Source organism: Scophthalmus maximus, chromosome 9 (assembly GCF_022379125.1).
Source record: "Scophthalmus maximus strain ysfricsl-2021 chromosome 9, ASM2237912v1, whole genome shotgun sequence".
Lineage (NCBI taxonomy): Eukaryota > Metazoa > Chordata > Actinopteri > Pleuronectiformes > Scophthalmidae > Scophthalmus > Scophthalmus maximus.
Genome location: NC_061523.1, coordinates 14,219,251 through 14,234,967, shown reverse-complemented (window position 1 = coordinate 14,234,967; position 15,717 = coordinate 14,219,251). Strand labels below are relative to the sequence as shown.

General features: G+C 41.6%; 1 protein-coding gene across 1 annotated transcript in view; it reads right to left on the bottom strand.

Moving 5' to 3' along the window:
* Positions 1-2,010: 2,010 nt before the first annotated feature.
* Positions 2,011-15,717, bottom strand: part of LOC118319888 (neuronal acetylcholine receptor subunit alpha-7-like) — a 28,642-nt gene continuing 14,935 nt past the window's right edge. Inside the window, exons 5-9 of the mRNA XM_035650574.2 lie at positions 9,435-9,682; positions 7,688-7,882; positions 7,038-7,124; positions 4,249-4,358; positions 2,011-4,118 (exon numbers count right to left, since the gene is read on the bottom strand). Coding sequence (XP_035506467.1) covers positions 3,513-4,118; positions 4,249-4,358; positions 7,038-7,124; positions 7,688-7,882; positions 9,435-9,682 — 1,246 coding nt within the window. The 3' untranslated portion in view covers positions 2,011-3,512. The remainder of the gene's footprint in view (positions 4,119-4,248; positions 4,359-7,037; positions 7,125-7,687; positions 7,883-9,434; positions 9,683-15,717) is intronic.

Sequence of the window (15,717 nt, the reverse complement as noted above, 5' to 3'; positions counted from 1 at the left end):
TTAGATTTGAATCAGTATTCCCAGCAGGGGGGGAAAAGCATCTGTGTTTTGGTTCATAACTTTTCGATTCCCTGTGAAGTGCACATCAGCCCCGTGCTGAGCTCAGCAACCTGACCGTTTGACACTGAAGTGAACATGCAATCTGGTCTCGCTCAGGCGCCCGCTGAGCACAGTGTGAGCAAATGTGTATTTGTGGAAGTGCACAAGCGTGTGTGCGTGCGCGCGCCACCCAACCACCCAGTCCAACCACCTGACACGTTGCCACTCCGGCTCTGTATCTACAAGTTGACATAAAAACAGCAACAAAAATAATGAATGCAACAGCAACAACACTTGTTTACATGTTGTCATCTCAGGAGCCTCTTGACTGTGAAGGTCTGGCTGAACATTTCGAGCACTTGTAGATTAGCGGCCGAGTCTGGCGGCTGAGATGTTTTTTCCCCTCCTCACCGGGGGTTTGCTATGTATATCAGGCAGCGTTGATGAGATTGGGGAACATGCATCTGTTCCAAAAATTTCTTTTCCCCAAGACCATTATCTAATTTTCATAATGCAAGACATAATGTTGAGATATGTTAAACATAAGGAAGAAGGTCAAAACATTTCTGGGGACCAGAGGAAAAACTTTCAGGGTAAAAAAGAAAAGAGAAACAATTTGCATCTGTTTACAGCAGCATGAATAAAGATCATTTGCTTCCTCGAATTTCTCTCTATTTTGTGTCATTGTTTTAAAATGAAGCTTCCAAAGCCTGTCTGATGCTGCCACTGATTTCATGGTAAAAATTAAGCCAAATGGGTTTTTCTGAAGTCTCTGTATAACAACATTCAAATATTAATAGCAACCAGAGCAGAGCAAAGAGCTCAACATGGCATTTTTTTTAATGCTGTTGTGCATTAGAATTTAGAATTTGAGCTCGTATTGTGCTTTAGACATGTGCTCACTGAGCCACTGTCTTTTCCCCACTGTTCTCTGAACCCTGATGAAATTCAGAGGACATGAATGAACATATGCAGTGTGCAGACTTATTAAAATAAAACTTTATCTTTTAATGTAAAAGACACACCAACCGTTCTGCCTGAAATGTGGGCACGGCCTTCTTGATTGGAGTTCATCCAAAAAACATCAAACAATTGGAAGTTGAGAAGAAAAGCCTTTGTTGGTCACACAAAAAAGAAATCAGAGCAGATTTCCTGGACCACAGAAGAAACAACATGCCCTACTTTTTTTTGTCTGGCTTTTCTTGCCTGCTTTTTTGGCCTATTTCAGCTCAAATTTCTATTTGAGTTCCTCTCCCAATAAATCTTTTATTTCCTTTTCTCATCTGAGACCAAAGACCATGTTCTAACCACCATCTTAGTCTTACATAGTGGTGGCTACTTAGATTCGAAGAAAACTAGAGCTTTACTGAAATAAAGGTCCTAGTGATATTCTTTAACAGATTGAACTCAATAAATAGGTGGAAGACACAAACTTCTTTTTCTTTTTTTCTGTCTTGGTTAGCAAACGCTGGCCTATTAAAATGGTGAAATAGAGAATATATCAAAGCTTGTGCTTAAATACGCCACTTGTTTGCTAGTATTACAACTGCGTCACCAACATTTAAACTCTTTATTCCGGTTCCCTTTGTATCATCCTAATTAACAGAGTCTTTAGATTTTGCACTGAAGACATCTGGCCGATCTGTTTTTATTCCATGGTGCCAGCTCACAGAAAATCAATCTGCACTCTGATTGAACTTGTGGATGGAGTTTAACAGGCTCCAAACTATTGAAACTATCCCAGTACGTTAGACTTATTGCAAGTCTGACTTTGTTTGTAATGAAGCTCTGAATGCTGCAACTCACCACGGTTAAACTTAAATCAATTCACCACAATGGAACTATAAGGCTTAGTTCTTTTTGAACTAGATGTAGATGATATGCAGTTTCTGTGGCGAAACATTCACATGACAAGCAACGAACCAGCGGTTTTCTCCAACAAGGCCAACAAGCACTACCCAGAGCCAGTTATACAGAGAATAAATAGACTTTTATTGACAGAGATCAAAAAAATGACACGGACAGAGAAAGAGAAAAGGGGATCAATAACTGTAGCTACAAAAAAAGGTGTCTGGGAGGTGGAACTTAACACATTAACGTCATTGTTGTATGAATATGTCACTTAGCTCCCTTCAACAAAACACAGGCAAAACGTACTGACACAAGGAACTTTTAAAATCTACAGTGATATTGCGTTGTATGGGGTTGAGTAGTTCATTCACCTCTTGCTGTTCAGCCTCTAGCGATTGTCTGAGGTGTCAAAGGATCAAAAGTCATATCGCTATGAATTTTTACAGCAATTAGATGTTTTTTTTGTTTTTTTTCAAAACTATTGTACCTACTTGACCTGTTCCCTTGAGATAGATCAATATTGTATTGTACAGTTTACCATACAGTATTGGACTGCACTTCTAGAAAGACAGTTACTGTCTCGAGTTACTGGTCAAAACAAGTACGTACAAGTCAACACGGTGCTTTTTGATGAAATATGCCGGATGTTTTCATTATCACACTGTCCTAACTTGTGGTTGACTATTGACTAAATTAACTAGGCAAGACAAAGTGATCCTTAATGAGCATCCCTACACTGTTGAATAAAGAAAATACCTCTACACAAGTGTCAAAGCAATAGAGTTGTGTCCAATGCGATGTTGATTGAAGAAAAACCCAAAACAATAAAATTCACAGTGAAACATCTCATTTTAGTAGCTATACTAACATCATTACAGAGATGGTACATCCTCAGAAACAGATATGAGACTTCTTTATCAAGAGTTCAGAAAGGTAACGGTCGGTGTACAAGCTCGGACTGAGGTGATGTTTATGCATTTGAATGTAGGAATTTGTACAACAGCGGTTGAGATGACAGAAATGAACGAGAGAAGAGGCAGTGGAGTGGAGCGTGGTGCTGAGACACAATTGACAATGATATTTACACTGTAGACAACCGTCATCTGTCCCAAACGGATCTCTCACTCAATATAAAAAAAGAATATCAATGCAGTGCATTTCTGTTCTGCCCCAGTGATTACCAACCTTTTGCCTCTTGCGTTCCCTGTGCCTTTGCTGTTAAGTCTACACGACAAACCTCTTTTCATCTTCTATATGCTGTATGAAGAAAATGACTCTGGCATCAAAACAGGGTGGCACAATAAATGTTTGTTTCTTTTCTTAATTTGGAATTCCCCAATCAAACATAAAGACGTGTCTTTGTAATTATTTGCCTATCAATCACAAATATTTTGTTTTCTGATTCAGCAGCTTGGCAGATCTGCGAGGCCCATTAAGTTTCTGGAGATACTATCATTTTTCATCATAAAACACTGTGTGGCCCCTATCCAATGGGGTTTCCAGATTGTAGGTTGAGGACCACATACAGTACTGCACTCTTTCATTTCCCTCTCCACTTCCTCTCGTAGCCTCTTCTTTATCCCTAATTATGTTTGCACCCTCTATCTTGCTGCTGCAGCCAGCTATGTAAAATCCTTGGAAACAGCCTCTATGAAGTTGGGTGCTGCCATGAGAATGGTGAAGGTGCAAATGATAGAGAAGAGAGAGAAGGCCACCAGACACAGCCTGTCCACCACCGCCGCTGCAAACTTCCACTCGCTGCAGATGGCCTCAGACTCGTCCTGGTCCCGGAACCGCTGGGCTATGTACGACACCTCCTCCAGGATGTGTTGGATCTCTGGTGGGGGGATGCTAACTCCCATCCCAAGGCCTCCAACACCGCTGCCAACTCCTCCAGGTGGCTCAGCCTCATCGCCGGGGGAGCCATAGACACGTCCGCCTAACGCCACCCCGGAGTCGCTCGAGGGGGGGCAGTGTGGGCCATCTATGGGATGGTAATTGCCAAAGTAGAGGCTCATGGAACCGTTAGAGGTGCCTGTGGGGCATGGGGGGCAGGACGTCTGTGAGAGGGGCACAGTGAGGCTCGGTACTGTGCCCATCTCTATGGAGCTGGTGCTGGAGTGGTGCTGGGTGGAGTGACGGTACTTGTAATTGGGCCTCTTGCGATAATCTCCAGGTTGTTTCATCCGCAGAAACCAGGCACACCAGTTCAACAGAACCACCCGAACCTGAGAGCAGAGAGACAGTGTCAGCACACAGACACAGAGACCACTCATTCACATAAAATTGAAATGTGTGCTAAAGGTTTACTGTGAAAATAGTCATTACCATGTGATGAAATCCATTTCAGTCACTCACCCACTTGGGCATCTTGCCTCCATGAGGGTCATGATGGTGAAACTGCAGGACTATAACGGTCACCACCACAGACATTCCTACAATCATCATAGTGCTGGCGAAGTACTGGGCTGCACAGTGAGAAAATCAACATGCTTTTAGTTTTATTTGACAGTTTCAAATTAGGTCAAACATTTGGTAGTTGTTGTTGAATGATTTTCCTTTTTTAGCCATACTTGAACTACACCCTAGTCCCATTTAATAAACATGTACAAACAGGTACATTAAGCTTGAGTCCCCAAAAGTAATTAGAAAATAGGTTGATTTCACGGCCAAACATGAAAAGAAAGCAAGTCTGATTAATCTGTGCAAAAAGTTACATTGCCACGGGGCAAAGATGCCCACTTGAACTCAAACAGGGGAAATAAAATGTGTGCAAAAATATGAAAAAACAGAGAATCGGGGTAAACAAACACAAAAAAACAGCAGAGCGGAGAGAGAGAGAGATTAGTGCTGGATCTGGAGGGATGTTTTCACCCTCATCAGGGAACAGTAGGGGAGCATTAAAGGAACGCTGTGCTCTTTCCCAGCATGTACACACACACACACACACACACACACACACACACACACACACACACACACACACACACACACACACACACACACACACACACACACACACACACACACACACACACACACACACACACACACACACACACACACACACACACACACACACACACACACACGTATATGTGAGTTTGTTTTCTCATGTTTGCCAGTAACTGTGAAAAAGTAAGGCTAACAGCGAGATGAGAGAGGGAGGGAGCTTAACATAGAGAAGAAGGTTAAAGTAGAGGTGGAACAGAGAATATTAAACGACAGAGATGAGAAAAGAAAGAAGAGATAATTGTGTCCTGACCTTAGTGGTCAGTCACTAATGTTTTTATGGATGCAGTAAGAGAAAGAAACTGTCTGAACATATGTATAATTCAAAATATAACTGTGAGACCTTTAGCCACAAACATTGTTGTTCATGGCTGAGGTAACTAAATAAAAAAATGAATTAAAACTAAATAAGAAAGAACTGAGCCAAATGGTCTTGAGCCTGACGAGAATAGGTCTAAATAAATTAACTTAATTAAAATGAACACACTTATCTGGTGATTAGGGGCTGATGACAGAAGACACACGGCCCGATTCTGGCAACACTTATTTTTACAGTTGAGTTCAGGCAGCTACAATAACTCACATCCACATCCAGCCACTGGGTTGTACAGGGACATGAGTCATTTTAACAAGGCTATTAAAAGTGTCCAAACTGGCCTTGTGTTGAGGCCAATGAAAAAAACTGATTAATTACTCCATTTATCAAGCTTTTCTCAGAGGGCAGTTATCTATAACCATGTTCAGCATGACAAAACACAAGCTACATCAATACACTCATTTAAAAAAAATAAATTATAATATTATAATTTATTGCCGATATAAAATGACAAACAGGAGTGACACTGAAGTGACATAAAACATAGGAGATAGGCAGTTAACAGTGGTGACAATGTTATATTGTATGTAGTGTGTTTGTGTGTACATGGTATGATGTCGTGATATGAACCTGTGGTCTATTATTATTATTATTAGTATGATGAATTATTATCCTAATTATGCAGTGCTGGCAGGGCGAGGCCGCACCCGAACAATGAGGCAGCAAGCAGAGCTCAGCGCCCTACTCCCCATCGGCGCAGCTGGGAGCTCATGCAGGAGAAAACGCATTCTTTTTGTTTTTACATTTAGGGAGGCAATAATATTTTTGTGCCCTATTTTTCCTTGGACAACTGCCAGACCATCATGGAGGGCGTCTGTCTGCTGGGGAAGGATACACTTTCATTTATCTACTCGTCCCCTTCCTTCTTTGCCCCCTTAGTTGGAGGGAGGTCGGCCCTGCCAGGCCCCGCCCCCACCAGAACACCACATCGCCATCCAAGGGCAGACAGATGTCCCCCGACCCCACCCCACCCCACCCCACCACTCCAGCACAGCCCTGCCCCACCCACATGATCACAATATGGCTATAACATCATGATACACTCACAATACACAGTTCATATTTACACTATATTTCACTTTTAACTTTTTGGAACTGTTCACATATTTTTATGGCCGGATGATCTCTCACTATTCACAGCTGAATAATCGGAGAGTTAACCCTCCTTACATGTCTGCCTCTTCACTTGCACCATTTAAAACTTTTCGAGAACTTTAGCCCCCAAGGTTAGTCGTCCCTTTCCTGCTTCTCTTGGTCTCATACTTCTTCTATCCTCCTCTCCTTTCTCCCCTTCCCACCGGAGAACCAGACATTTCACAGCCTATTAACGGTGGTGACAGCTTTAGTTCTAGCCACCCAATTCACTCCATCCTCCATCCAGGAGAGCTGAGGATGATGTATTGACGCCCTGAGGCTACTCAAACCAAAGACCCAAAGATAAGGTTTTTTTATTATTTTTATGGAGACCACGCAGTATGCAGTATTTATAGACAGAGAGAGAGAAAATTGCATATATTGAAAACACTCAATTATTGATGCATGTTTTTATATTACTGGCGTTTACTAAAAGGGCAAAAATACTCAGGTGGACAGTCACATTATTATTGTAAACTTGTTAGTAATGTCTATGTGTTAATAGACTAAATCAATATCACATCACTTTAGTCTGACTTTTTTTAGCTTCTTTCTTTTTTCAAGATACAGCAATCACTTCCCAATGTTACATGTAGTCACAGACGAAGACATAAATATAACCCACCGATCAGAGGGACGGAGTCGGACGTGGCGGGCATGATCTCTGCGACCAGAAGCATGAAGACAGTCAGCGAAAGCAGCACAGTGATGCCTTGAGGCAGAGACACACACATTGAAGAGAGAACATGAGTATATACATAATGATGTGATCAGGGTCACTGGTATGTGAAGTTATTCCTGTAATTACATTACTGTAATGTATGTAATCACTTATGTCATCATGTCTACAACCATATGTCAGCTGCAGGCTCATCTGACGTGTCCAAGGTATATCTCAGAAAAATTTCTCAAACACTCTGACACTGTAACTGGTGGCTGCTCATCCACAGACGACTATTCCTAAAGTGACATAAATCTGGCATAAATTCAAATTTGGATTTAGTGGTGAGCCACCAATCCATTATTTAAAAGGTGATGTAGACAAAAATGCATGCACACATATGAGTGCACTTGTAACACGTTGATGTATTGGTGTACAGTTGGGACTGTGTTTTTATGAGCTTGATAGACATCCTTTTGATATCTGTTTTTTTTCTTCTTTTTTTATCGTGACCGAGATATACACTTAATTTAAAGTGTAAAATTCACTTGTCAGTCAGTGGTCAAGCTCTACAAAGAAAACATGTGTTTGTTTGTTCAGCGTCCAGCTCTCACCCAGAGAAATCTTCTCCCCAGAGTCCGCAGGTAGCAGGAACACCAGCAGGGCCAAGCCAGAGATCAGCACACACGGAATAAGCAGATTGAGTCCATAATAAAGAGTCCTGCGGCGCATGGTGACTGTAAACGTCACATCAGGGTAGGGCTCTTTACAGCAGTCGTAGTATAGCTCATTTCTCTTTGCTGGCACACCTGACGAAGAAGAGAGCACATGTGTGTTTTTGTGGACTAAAGTAATTGAATCCAAAGATTTAAATAGCTGTTAGAGTGGAAGTAAACCAGAAGCCATCAGCCCGAAAATGGTAATTATCAAAATGTAATGATTCTATCTATGTATCCATCCATATGGATGAACTGAAAAGATAGAAAAGATGGTCCTGGGGTCCATAATTCAAACCAATTAAATTTGATTTCCTCCACCCTGAACCTGTTCCACTGAAGATATGAGTCAGACCAGGCTTTGAACTTGCTGCCTTCATTTCAACTTGGTATTATTAGTAAAAACTAGTAGTGTGCCCGTCAGGCTAGAGCGTGACCTTGACGATCTCATCAGTGACACCCTCAAAGGGGGTGTCTTAAACATGGTTACCATGGTAACAGCAAGTGCAGCGTGGTAGTTCAAAATAAATGGAGGAATCACTGTCTGTCGATTTTCCTAAGAACAATTGATTAAAAAAATAAAACTTCTCAGTAGACACCGAACTCAGCAGGGTCGATAGAATGAGCGGCTGTTCTATCTACGGACATACAGACAGAATTTTGGGGATTCATTAGTTGGGGCCAATTTAAAATGTGTGCCAGAAAAAAATAGCTTTGTGAGGTAATGAGAATGCACAAATCATCACCATAAAGGCAGCATTCTGGCATGTCACTGACAATGTGCTGCACAGCAAGTGCAGTTTAAAATAAATGGGGTGGGGTGTTAGGGTTAGGGTTGGGGTTGGGGTCTCGAACAACCGAGGACGGACGGACGGGGGGACAGACTGATTTCTGAATTTATTGGTATGTTCAGTGAGCCATTGGTGTTTTTGCTTGTTGAACCCCTGTAGGGATGTGGATGGCTGCACCACATATGTCCTGGCTGCACGCCTGACAAAGTGTCAAACATTCCTCCTGCGTACCATCTGGTGCTGTCTGACACCCATGTCCAGCTAAACTTCACCCCAGGGGCACAGGCACTGTGCTCTGCTGTAACTCTGTCTCAGCTGGCAACACCTAGTTTGGGAGGTCTTCCAAAAATAACCTCCCCATTCCAGTTCATCCCGCTACAGACATTCAGACGATTTCCCTCGGAGAAAACCATTTGTATGAATGCATGTAATGATGCAGGCAACGTAATGAGGGGGAGATTCAAAGGGGCGATTTATGCACAGTATTTCTAAGCATTTTACTCTACGACCTCTTAAATGTCTTTGGTAGTTTTTTCTGAATATTCTAGCTAAGATAGATGTTTTGAAATCATATAAGATATTCATTTTAGAGACCGGTTATGTAGGTACCCAATTTTTACTGCACAGAGTGAATATGGCAGAAGTTGTTGTGCAGTATTGTTGTAACCCCCTTAAGGAATTGTTTTCAAAGGTTGTTTACATGAATCCGATGGCGAAGTCTCATTAGATGATGGAAAAAAAAGGTATTTGTGTTAGAATATATGCACCAATTACACAATCTCACTAGATTTTTTGAAGTGCAGCCATGTACCCTGGTGGCAATACGGACAGTGATAAACATAAGGCTCTCTTACCCACGAGGTCCCACTCTCCATTGGGTATGTAGGTGGACGTGTCCACATCCAGCATCTGGAGGTCCAGCAGCCAGCCGTTGTGCGTCCAGGAGCCAAACTTCAAGTCACATTTCTGAACGTCGAAGGGGAACCAACGTACGTCGATGTAACAGGTGCTCTTCAAGATGCCAGGGGGGATGTACTGGCAGTAACCTGAGGCATTTACCAGCACGTTGGTGTGGAAGGTAGCGTCGAACCGCTCATCCGCACTGTGTAGAGAGAGACAGAGAGTAATGTGTGTGTGTGTTATTGAAACATTTAATAACGTGAAAAAAGCTAAATTTTGTTGCTGCTCTATGTTTATTATCGCTTTTGACACTGTACCCCATTTGGCAATTACTTTCAAATGGATTTTTGTCTATTTGAACTTTTGCAGATAGATGAGGTCCCATAATGAAATAACCTTGTGAATCAATGAAGGCAGGAATGGAAGAAATTACAATGCTGTCTCAAAAAGTTATGAACCAACACGAAGATGTTTGCTGATTGCAATAATCAACGAGACAAGATACTTCACATTTGGGTAACAACTTGGTTAGAGAGGATGGACACCAGCCATAGATTGTTTTATTATAATATTGTTTATTTTAAGTATGACCTGGAGAATGAATTTTAAATTTGTTCATTAATTAATTTCACATGAAATAAAAAATGAGGAGGCAGCAAATCAGCAGCCTTCATACCACAATGCACAAGACACAATGCACTCCCCTGAGAGAGAGATAACATCAGAGTGTCTGAAACATCCTGGAGCCTCATCCGGTCATGACAAAAGAACTTCGCCCGCATCTTACCAGAATTTGGAGATGAGAACATTTTATTTACCTGCTGCCTTTGGTCAGATTGAGTGATTTACCCTAAATGACGATGGAATGTACTTTATTTCTCTAATGTGCGTTTGTTGCTCTCAGCCCAGCTGCGCGGGGACGGATGTGCGAGTTTACCAAGGTGGAGCAACACAATAATTATTCAAGTTTTTGGTATTACTATTTCTGAAGGTGTGTTTCTTGCAATCTTACACACACAACAGCTGATACTGACCAAGTTATGTAAATGTGCAGAGCAAAAGAGACGTACAGTATGATACAGGACTCACTTAAAGTTATCTAAAAGATTAATAATTGACTCATCAAATCAGGAGAATAGATTTTATTAAAATAAAATATCTGAATATTTTCAATGGGGGTTGGATGTACATATTATTAAACACGGTTACAACTGGACATGTGATAGCCCTGGGAGAATCGGGAGCGCACACACACCAACAGGAGAAAGAGTACCATGGAGTGAGGCAACAGAAACTAACCGACAGTGACAATGCGGGCAGTGACAGGTTCTTGCACCATGGGACATGAGTCACCAAGCTTTCCTCTCAGTCACTCAACACCTGCTGCTGCACTCACACAGGTGCGCACACACACACACACACACACACACACACACACGAAAAAAGCAGGAGATTGCAAAGTGTAACTGAGGCAGAAAGAGAGCCATGATTTGTAGACTAAATGAACAGTGAAGTTGACTTCTGACCCTTTTGGGTATAACATGTCACCTCATTTGTGTGAAATGTCCAAATTAGGGAATCAATTCTTAGTCCTTGAGTCCAAGTGAACGTTCGTGCCAAATTTTGAAGACATTCCCTCAAGACCTTCCTGAGATATCACACTAATGACGATGGCACAGACTGATGTTCAAATGGACGGATAGACAACCTGAAAGCATCATGCCTCTGGTCACAGCTGTCGTCCGTGTCGAGGCAGAAAAAACATGTCAAATGCAATAATCCACAATAATCAAAGGAGAAAAGCTTCAACACCATCCCTGCAGCTTTTTGCGATAGACAGTGGAGGGCTGCTGTGGCTCAGCAGAGAGACCTATCCATCCATGTAGATCATGTCACGTCCCAGAGATATAGCGGTCAACTAAACAGCCTGAAGGCATCCTACCATTAGGCATTCTGTCTGACGGCCTTAAGGCTCGGTGGTTAACTAGCTGGACAAGGAAGCGGCAGGCGAGATTTACAGTGTTTTTGTAATTCATAGTGGGATAAATATATATATATATATACTCATGGAGAACAGAGCATATGCACATGAGCAATGCTGTATGGATTACTTCTTCATCTTCAAATCATCCATGAAGTTAGAGGGAACAGAATGTTATGGGGTACTGATATATTATATATTATATAATGTGTTGTACGTGTAAATCCTTTTTTGTATCTGTTTGAGTTTTATACATACAACAGTATCAGACAAGCTTTTGCTAATAATTCATTGATCAACTAACTAATCTTTTATAAGTTCAGACCGCTTACGCTGATTTTATAGAAAAATCATGTCTGACATACTCAACTTCATGTACAAATGTTGATACGGTCACATCTTCAGCCAAAGGTCTTAATAAAGTTTGTCATATTCAAGTCCTAAAAATAGTGTAATTTTTGGGTATTTTATTTCCAGAGCATTTAATCCTTTAAGTGATCAAAGAACAGAAATCAAATTGACCCATCTGAGAACCCCCCCCCCCCCCAACCTCCACGTATCCATTTATTCGATTAAATCCCCTTTCATCTTTAGAGCCTGTCACAATGCTTTGTCTGTGTTGTACATCTGTCTTATCTATTGGCAGAATTAGAATCGGGTCTGTGGTTTGCCTGAGTTGGGCGTCCTTCATGTGCCTCATCGATCCCCAGTCAAGTGAGACCATTGACTTTTCCCTCAAATGAAAGAGGAGGACAGCGGCTTTCAAAAGCTGTTACAGATCTGGATATTCTTTAGACAAACACAATCACACACATGTGCCACAAGTCATGTTTGCATGACACACATACACACACTAGTGCACATGCATGTGCACACTGGCTGCCAACAAAGTTTACAGCTGCTTCTCCCAGTAAAGTAAAGTGCGAGAGCTTTGGTGTTAACATGTATTTCTGTATCAGTAGAAGCCGAGTGCATCAAATCTTTTGTCATAACTTTATTTTGATTCTAAACGTCTCAGATATTCAATTAATACAATAAATAAATACATCACTGTCGTTACAATATTAATAACAAGGAGGTTCAATTTTCTTGACTTTAGTTACAAAAGAACAAATCAAACTTGTTTAGGCCTCCGCATTGGACACAGTAATCATCATTGGATGACGTCAGATGCCAGACACAGTACAAAAAATGTTGCACATACAATGAATGATAAAATAATTTCTCCAGGCAGAATGCATATTGATGTTATGTCTGTGACTCAGAGTATAGACAATGCAAGCGTAAAACATGATTGTGAGACGGCGTTAGTCACCGTGAGCACAATGATCTGAAAATGTGAAAAATAAGAGAGAGAGTTAAGAGCTCGGATGAAATGAGCTGAGTGACTCATCACAGACTTATATTCTTTCTTTCTTTTTTCTCCTAAATCTCACAGTTTTTTGTTTCCCTGAATACACTCCTTATTGAGATAGCGTCTGACCACAGCGCACCTAAACATCATTCATTTCTTATTAAAACTATAGGAGTGAATGAATGGATTTATGGTGAGAGCTTGTCTGAGCAGCATGCTAATAAGAGTAAAGGCATCCGATATTCAGCCCAGTAAGACTAGCATGTTATTGGATGTGCACTGATGGCCCACTGTATAATGGCGTGTGATGTGCCATTACTGCGGTGTAATTGAGATATTGAGTGTGTGTGTGTTGTGGTGAGCTGCTGAAGACTGTTCAGCCAGCATTTATTTATGTGAATGTGAATGTAACTTGTGATGAATTAGTGAGATGGGGAGCTTAGAGTTGTGTAGGGTAATTAGATAGGTGAGGGTGTGTGGGGGTGTGTGTGTGTGTGTGTGTGTGTGTGTGTGTGTGTGTTTCCAGCAGCGATCCATTTTATTGCAGCAAACTGTTAATCTTTATTTCTCCTCAGGGGGCATTTAAACGTGCTGGTTCAGCTGCAGTGAGTTTTCCCCTTCAGTTTCATTACTGTTCCTCTCTGCCAATCTCACCATGGTAAATACTTGGACTGAAAACCAGCAACAATGTCAGTTAACTGAAAAAGAAATGCATGACTGTTCCCAACAATTTCCCTTTTTCTTAAAGTTTACATATAAACAGTAACATGTAATGCTTTTAGGAAAATGTCCTGGATAAATGTTGAAAAAGTCAGCGACTTGAAGCAGCGACTTTTAGCCACACCTGCAATGTGGTTGAAATATCTCAGGCACTTTTTTGCACAGATGGTCTTGCTCTCCAGAAGATGAATTCGAATGACTTCGGTGATCACCTCACCTTTCCTCTAGCATCACAAGCAGATTGAATTTTTCACTTATTCAGTAAAATATCAAAAAAATCTGCTGGATGGACAGGCACAAAATGTTGTTTGGATATTCCCCTCACAATGATCTGTAACAACTGGTTTGTTTGTCAAATTAATAAATAAAGGAAAACGCTATCTTTTAGGGGAAAGAGACGTTGCTTTCATTAATGGACGGATTTTGAGCAGGTTGCAGATTAACGCGCAGCACAAGAGAAGACATTGGATAAACTAGCAAGACATAAACAGGTAGGTACTGTGAGAAGAGGGAGAGAGTAACACGCTGACACTCTGACAGACAGAGACAGGTGGATGGGATGATTGATAGAGAGGTGTCAGCGAAGGCTGGGAACAATATACTATGGTGAGACGGAGCTGATTGAATAGAGTGAGCTACAGTGAGACAGTGAGTTATGAAAGAGAGACAGAGGGAGTCACGAACAGAATGGGATGAGAAGAGAGACGTAAGGTGGGGCGGGTGTTGGAGGCAGAGGGTAAAAGGCAGAAATGGGTAAAGACGGGGGTGAGAGCATGGAGATTAGGGTTGGTAATCCTGGCAGGTCTGAAAGCTGAGCTTTAAAAATTTGGGTTAATACCCCCAAACGTTTGGTTTTGTCCTTGTGTTTCCTGTAATGTGTCTGTTAGTGTGTGTGTGTGTGTGTGTGTGTGTGTGTGTGTGTGTGTGTGTATTGGGGGAATTACAGGCATGCGGAGAAACACCTGGGCTCCTCTGTCATCCACTCAGTAACGTCAGAGAACTGACCAGCCGTCTGCCTCTCTCAACTCAGATGTGTTCAGACCCATTCAATCTCGTGTTTTTAGACTTTTCTGTGAACACACTCGAATTGAGTCATTGTCTTTTCTCTTTGTGACTGAATCTATCGACAGTATCATTTTGGCTTTCTTTCCCCTAATCCTCTATCACCCGTCTCTCACTCAAGCATCCAAAACGCAACGTAATTAGTTGTTTTCGCAGAGAACCAAGTGGCCTACATTTCTAATTGACTTGAGAAATCTGCGCAGAGAAGTGTGAAGAAAACAGCACAAGTTTGACCTGAATCACAAAATGCAACGAGATCGCTCAACCTCATTTACAAAAAGACCTAAGCACTACTCTCCTCTCTCCTTAATGTGATGAAAAAAACAACATTTCATTTAACTTAACATAATGGAACAATGACCTGTAGCATTCTGAAATCAATGGCTCTTTAATCTGCTTTATTTGATGACAAGCGAGACCAAATCCAACGCCCAAGGCGTCTGACAGCGTTTGCCAGCCAGTGTATGACATTTAATAAAGATTGATTGAAAGTTGGAATTGAGATGGTTGATATTTCACCATAAACATAGGAGTCTCTGTCTGTCTGTTGATTTTCTGAAGGAAGTGAAGTATCAACTGTGAAGTTTTTTATTTTTTGATAAGCTATATCATCTATATAACCGTCGCAACCGTCAAACTTACAGAGGGTCATATGACATCACAAGTGTGATAACGCTGGATTGGGAGGAATATGACATCATGGAAGTTGCAGTGTGAGATCATAATGGATGACAATTTAGTTGTGTCCCAATTCAGGGGCCGCGACCTTCTGAGGCAGCATTTGAAGACGGAATTGCATCACAGCAGCATGAATGCAGCTGAGTAATGTGTCCTTCATCCTGAGCAACTGGGGATCAAATGAGTGGATCCCTCTTGGGCCATCCAATGCCAGGATTCATTACCACGCCAGTGACAAATTGCTTTTCAAAAAGACAATATGGTGGCAAACGCCTGAAGACAAAAACACTTCCCAGGGAGAATCAGGCTTTAACTCAATCAAATGGCTAACAAAGATAATAAAGAGGTGACAATAGTGATCCTATATCCAGCTTTGCCGGCTGCCCGGACTTCTTTCGTTGCAGGGAGTGTAGACCACGTCCTGCGAAGGATGCAGCCCCTG